We start from the raw sequence: 6,423 nt of genomic DNA, 5'->3' as shown, positions 1-6,423 counted from the left end.
TAGCAGGGGTGCCAATACTTTATTAAAGCACACAAACGATATCAGTGTATTTAATATCAACACAATATTAAAAATGCCGATTATTAATGCACTTATAATAAATCTAAATACAGGCAACATACGACCATTCGACTTTACGACCATTCGACTTTACGACCACAAGCCGCGGCGTACGACAGTGCGCACCAGCTTCCGGCAGCACTACCATCTCCGCGATTTAGAAAGATAAAGAAAGAATTCGTGAATTAAAATGGAGTAGAGATGATACAAATATCATAAAATGAACAAATACTACTTAAAGATTTTTATAACATCATTTCACAGTACTGTACATATAGCCTACTCTACTTACAAACAAATCGACAACCTGTAAAAGATTAATGACATCACTAAGAACCAAAATAAGCTGTTTCACACACACACACACACACACACACACACACACACACACACACAGGGAGGGTTTAAATAAGTATATAAGTAGTAAATAAACAATCAAACAAAATCGTTTTGTACGTACATTACGTAATAATCGCACGCGCTACGTGAACTAGTACGTGTTACCGGAAGTTCACGCACACAGAGCGGATGAATAGATACGTTTATGTAAATAAACAGAAATACATACTTTCTCCACAAATATTTATTATCAGTGAAATAATTAATGATTTCCGTTAATATACATTATTTACTTTCAGCGCGTGCACACGCCATCTACGTTACGTAAACTGTCACGTGGTACACGGCATCAGAAAAATGGCCACGTGTTAGAGGAAGTTCACGCAAACAGCGGATTTCTATGTAGCTACAGTATATAAATATTACATATATTTTATAACAATAGTAATATAATAAATACATTTCGTGCCTGATTGTTTTGTTTTTAAAATGGGTTTGTTTTTTAATAAAACAAGATAAAAAATGTCTGCGTGTTGAACACGTGCAGTAGGCGGAGCTGTTGCTAAGCAACCGTTCGCGTGATAAACAAAACACGTTGTATCGCTGTACGTATAAAAGCGTCCATCCGATTGATTTAGATGTTCTGAGGAGTTTGGTTGTGTTTGTTTCCTATGAAAGCTACAATCTCGAGTGTAATGCATCCTCCTGAGAACTTTTATCACCTGATTCCCAGAGAGGAGGTGAAGAGTGAAAAAGCTCCCAGGTAAGAGTCCATTTACACTCCAGAGAGAGCGTGTTCCTGTTCCTGACACTGGAGAATCCTTCCATAAATATAATTAAAACTAACAAAAAATGTACACACACACACACACACACACACACACACACACACACACACACAGCTGGTTAAACAATTTCTTACATTCTAAATATAAAAATGAAAGGTGAAAATGATGATGAAGATGTGGTTATAATTTTTCACTTCTGTAGAATGGCTTTTATTATATTAATATTACTTAATCATGAACATGTGTGTAATGGAATAAATATGAACATATCAATTATACTAATAATTATAATTATATAAATCAGGGGTGGCCAACCAGTCAGAGACCAGGAGTCACATTTTTTACCGTGTTACCGCAAAGAGCCACATCATACACATGGGCACACATGAACATCACCCATCCCTTCCTCTTACACACACGTGCACACACACACACACGCACACACACACACACACACACCTCTGCTCAGACAGATTTATTGTAAATGTCACACACCAACATAATGACAGAAATTGACTCCTACAGTTCTAAGACCACAGGACAGTCATTTTCAACAATGAACATTGTGTGCACTGCCTCACACACACAAACTCTTAGTTTAACCAAGTCCACAAACAAAAATATAATCATTTACAATAGCGTTTTTCTTTTACTATGCATGTTACTTAGTGGGACTTTTGGCATCCTTGCCTTGAACAATCCCCTTCAAATCTGCCTCGTATTCCGTTGTTGCCACTCGAAGCAATTCCTTCACATGTGTGTCAGTCAGAACAGATCGATGCTTTGATTTCACGTGTTTCAGGTAGAAAACACAGACTTTGTTTGTGTTTTTTTTATGTGCGTGTTCACTTCACTTGAGTTTAATACGGTATTTTCGTCAAATGCGCATGTGCGTGAGATGAATATACCGCAGGGGGGGCAGTTAATTTTTACAAGGGGCCACATGAGAAACCTGAATTGTGTCAGAGGGCCACACCACGATAATATTTTAGGGATGCACCGAAATGAAAATTCAATTCAAAAGGCATTAAAATCCATAATTTTTTGTGTTATGCCTTTTGCCTCTGCACCATCACTGGAAAACTTTCCTGCCTTTTCAAAAACGTCCTCTACAGACGGAGTGCGCATGCTCAGATTGACTTTAATTTTCTGCGCCGCGTTCTTCTCATATTTAGAAGGCAATCGGGATGTTTGGATTTCAGGTGATAAATTAAACCTGACTTGGAGAAACTCTTTGCAGATACACCCCCTCTTGAAATTTCAGCATTGCATGTTTTGTACATTGCTCCCCGCACACCGCAGACATGTTGCTCTTATACAGATAACCGTGTGCTGCTGCGCTTTTTTATTGCGTCATTACAATTGTGTTTCTGCCGTGTTGTTTCGGTGATTTAGGTATTTCGGCCGAAAATTTACGGTGCATCTCTGTAATTTATGATTGGCCTCACGCTGTAGTTTGCCCAGGTCTGATATACCGCAAAGTTTCCCAGTAGGGGCAAGCTCATTTAAGTCTTAAAAATACCGTATTGAACTCCACATAGAAGAGCACTTCCACAACTCTGACCCCAGACGCATGTGGAAAGGCATCCAGTCAATCACAGACTACAAACCTACAACAGCTCAACCAACCAGTAGTGCCTTCCAACCGAACGAACGTAATCACTTTTTTGCTCGTTTTGACCAAAGCACAGGACATTTTACACCAACCACGGACTCTGCTACTGCTTACAGCCCACTTTCACTCTCAACAACAGACGTCTATTCAGTGTTTAGCAGAGTGGATGCACGCAAGGCAGCTGGCCCGGATGGCATACCGGGACGTGTTCTCAGAGCATGCGCTGGACAACTGGCACAGGTTTTTACTGACATTTTTAACCTGTCACTGGCCCAAGCCACGGTACCAACATGCCTGAAGACCACTACTATCGTACCAGTGCCTAAGCACTCAGCTGCTAAATGCCTGAATGACTTTCGCCGGTTGCACTCACCCCATTGCTATGAAGTGCTTTGAGAAACTGGTCCTGAATCACCTCACTGCGGGCTTACCACCTACACTGGACCCATACCAGTTTGCCTATCGCCCGAACAGGTCAACAGAGGATTTTCCAGAGGAGTTTCCACAGCTCTTTATTCAGCGCTCACCCACCTGGATAAAAGCAACACATACATCAGAATGCTGTTCATTGACTTTAGCTCTGCGTTCAATAAAGTCCTCCACACTGTACTGATCACTAAGCTCAGTGAACTGGGTATCTGCACCTCCACTTGCAGATGGATTCTGGACTTTCTCACCAACAGACCTCAATCTGTTAGGTTGGGAAACCAGGTATCCTCAACCCTCATTCTGAACACTGGCATACCACAGGGCTGTGTTCTGAGCCCACTGCTCTACTCCCTGTTCACCCACGATTGTGCTCCTCTGTATAACTCCAACATCTTCATCAAGTATGCAGATGACACCACCGTGGTCGGCCAGATCGAAAACAACGACGAATCGGCCTACAGGGAAGAGATCCGTAATCTGGCAGCATGGTGTGCCACCAACAACTTGACTCTCAACTCCACGAAGACCAAAGAGCTCATTGTGGACTTCCGGAAATCCAACAGCGGGAGACATCTACCAGTCAACATCAATGGAACTGAGGTAGAGCGAGTCTCCAGCTTTAAGTTCCTGGGAGTTCACATCTCTGAGGATCTGTCCTGGCAACAGAACACGTCAGCTCTAGTAAAAAAAGCACAACAACGCCTGTACTTCTTGAGAAGTCTCAAGAAATCTTATCTGTCCCCGGAGATTTTAACGAGTTTCTACCGCTGCATCATTGAGAGCATCCTGACCAACTCCATCACTGTATGGTACGGAGGCTCCACTGTGTGTGAACGTAAAGCACTGCAAAGGGTGGTCAAAACCGCCCAACGCATCACTGGCACCCAACTACCTGCCATTGAACACCTTCACCACAGCAGATGTCTGCGCAGAGCTCACAGCATCATCAAGGACTCTTCACATCCCAGTCATAAACTGTTTAACCTCCTTCCATCAAGAAGGAGATACAGGAACTTACGCACCACAACCAGCAGGTTCAGGGACAGCTTTTTTCCATCCACCATCACACTACTGAACTCTACACTACACCGCTAATCACTACAAAACAAACATAAACAAAAGACTGTATATAACCTCTGTACAATACATGTACATACTACATATTATATCTTTTTCACTCCTCAGTACATCTGCACTTTTTATATCTGTATGTATATTTATCATTACTGTACATTTTGCCCAACATTTCACATTCATTTGTGTATATAATGTATGTGTATATATTTATATATATATATTTTTTATATATAGTAGACTGTTTATTCAGCTTGCTACTCCTTAAATGCAATAATCTTGTGATCTGTAACCTTTCATTTCTGCACTTTTTTCAAACACAAACTTCTATATGAACGTAAGAGCCGCATGAAACCAGCCAAAGAGCCGCGGGTTGGCCACCCCTGCTATAAATGACAGATAATACGTATAATATAAAAACAAACACCACTAGAGGTCGCTCTTGTATTGACAGGGGACCTTTTAGTTGCTCCAGCAAAACAGACGCAACCTGGAAAAACTAAAGGTATGGACCTCTAATGATGATGATGATGATAATGTTGATGTTGATGTGTTCATTTACAGATACATGTCACAGTTCAGAGAGCAGGTTAAACAGGAGCAGAAGCTGAACAAAGCCTCCCACAGGACCATGGGTCCAGCTAAAGTGGAAGTGTCTTCTCCAGATAAATTCCTGAAGAAACACTCCAAAGAACCCAAACTTCCTGAAAGTAAGAGTCGCCTGAGATCAGTAAAGCTGCACAACACACACACACACACACACACACACACACACACACACACAAACACACACAAACACTAATGATAATGAGGATGTAATGAAAGTCCTGAAACAGTATCATGAAGTCACATCACCACACTGTTCTCCTCAGAGAAGCCGTTCTCGTACAGAGAGGTCCGGCCCAGGAAGCCGTCGATCCCGGCCAAAACCGAGCAGCTGCTCGCGGGAGGACACGCCCAACGAGACTTTGTGAGAAGGAACGCAGTGGAGAACATAAAGGCAGTTCCACGTAAACCCGAACCTGCTTCCGTACACACCAGACATGGAGACAAGGAGCTGCTGGAGAACTCAGGCCTCGTCCCAAAGTATATCAAGAGAATGGTGAGTGAGAGGAAGGTGTGAAGGAACAGAATAAAGGATTGTATTATCAGTACATAGTAAGTGTGTGTGTGTGTGTGTGTGTGTGTGTGTGTGTGTGTGTGTGTGTGTGTGTGTGTGTGTGTGTGGTGTCAGGATTACGGGAAAGTGCCGGAGTACCTGAAACAGAGGCAGGAGGAGTTGAGGAGAGCGCAGGAGGAGTATGATCGCTACGTGAAGAAGAAGAGGAAGGAGGAAGCCATGATGCAGCTCTCTGAAGAGGAACGACAGGATATACTGCACGTGAGTCTCACACACACAAACACACACTCAATCACATGCTCTCACACATGCACATGTACACAAACACACACACTTCAAAATGTAACCCAGACATGCATCTGTTTTACATAAACTCTGCTCTCTGTGTGTGTGTGTGTGTGTGTGTGTGTGTCAGGGACTGAAGAAGAACTGGGATGAGCTCAATCATCAGTACCAAGGCCTGTCTTTGTTCACGGACATCATTTCTAAGAAACAAAAAAAGGAAAGACTGGAGTCAGAAATGAAGCAGCTGGAGAAAGACATCGAGCTGATCAAGAGACACAAAATCATCTACATCACTAAAAACTAATGCCGACACGTCACTGACACGTCACTGACACACTACACGCTACACTGAATTCACCTGCTCTCCTGCATGTGCTGTAAGACCTGTCTGCATTACATCTTCACACTGCAGGTGTAAACACATCGTCTGAAATAAACATGCAGGGCTTGAAATGATGCAGAGTTCATCTGTTTTATTACCTGTTGTACCCTTTATACATGTGTGTACATGCATACCAGGTCCTGGAGAGAGGGCAATATGTAATGTAATATGTACATTGTATGTATAATTGTACAGAAGTTATATACAGTGTTTATGCAGTGATCTAATGGTGTAGTGTAGAGTTCAGTAAAGTGATGGTGGATGGAAAAAAGCTGTCCCTGAACCTGCTGGTGTTCTGGTGCATATGTTCCTGTATCTACTTCTTGATGGA

At 42.3% G+C, this 6,423-nt stretch overlaps 1 protein-coding gene across 1 annotated transcript; it reads left to right on the top strand.

Annotated features, from left to right (window-relative positions):
• Window positions 1-985: 985 nt before the first annotated feature.
• On the top strand, window positions 986-6,166 carry LOC124384931 (enkurin-like). The gene is made up of 5 exons (XM_046847941.1): window positions 986-1,162; window positions 4,870-5,015; window positions 5,178-5,407; window positions 5,540-5,686; window positions 5,841-6,166. The coding sequence occupies exons 1-5, from the start codon at window positions 1,071-1,073 to the stop codon at window positions 6,012-6,014; spliced, it is 789 nt and encodes a 262-aa protein (XP_046703897.1). The 5' UTR covers window positions 986-1,070; the 3' UTR covers window positions 6,015-6,166.
• Window positions 6,167-6,423: the final 257 nt, after the last annotated feature.

Source organism: Silurus meridionalis, chromosome 4 (genome assembly GCF_014805685.1).
Source record: "Silurus meridionalis isolate SWU-2019-XX chromosome 4, ASM1480568v1, whole genome shotgun sequence".
Lineage (NCBI taxonomy): Eukaryota > Metazoa > Chordata > Actinopteri > Siluriformes > Siluridae > Silurus > Silurus meridionalis.
Note: the sequence above shows the minus strand (reverse complement) of the source record. Positions and strands in the feature narration are given on the sequence as shown.

Bases quoted from the DNA above. Each gene is read 5' to 3' on its own strand.
- LOC124384931 (XM_046847941.1), top strand. From the start codon at position 1,071: ATGAAAGCTACAATCTCGAGTGTAATGCATCCTCCTGAGAACTTTTAT. The intron at 1,163-4,869 runs GTAAGAGTCCAT...GTTCATTTACAG, and splicing joins AAGAGTGAAAAAGCTCCCAG to ATACATGTCACAGTTCAGAG. The intron at 5,408-5,539 runs GTGAGTGAGAGG...GTGTGGTGTCAG, and splicing joins CAAAGTATATCAAGAGAATG to GATTACGGGAAAGTGCCGGA.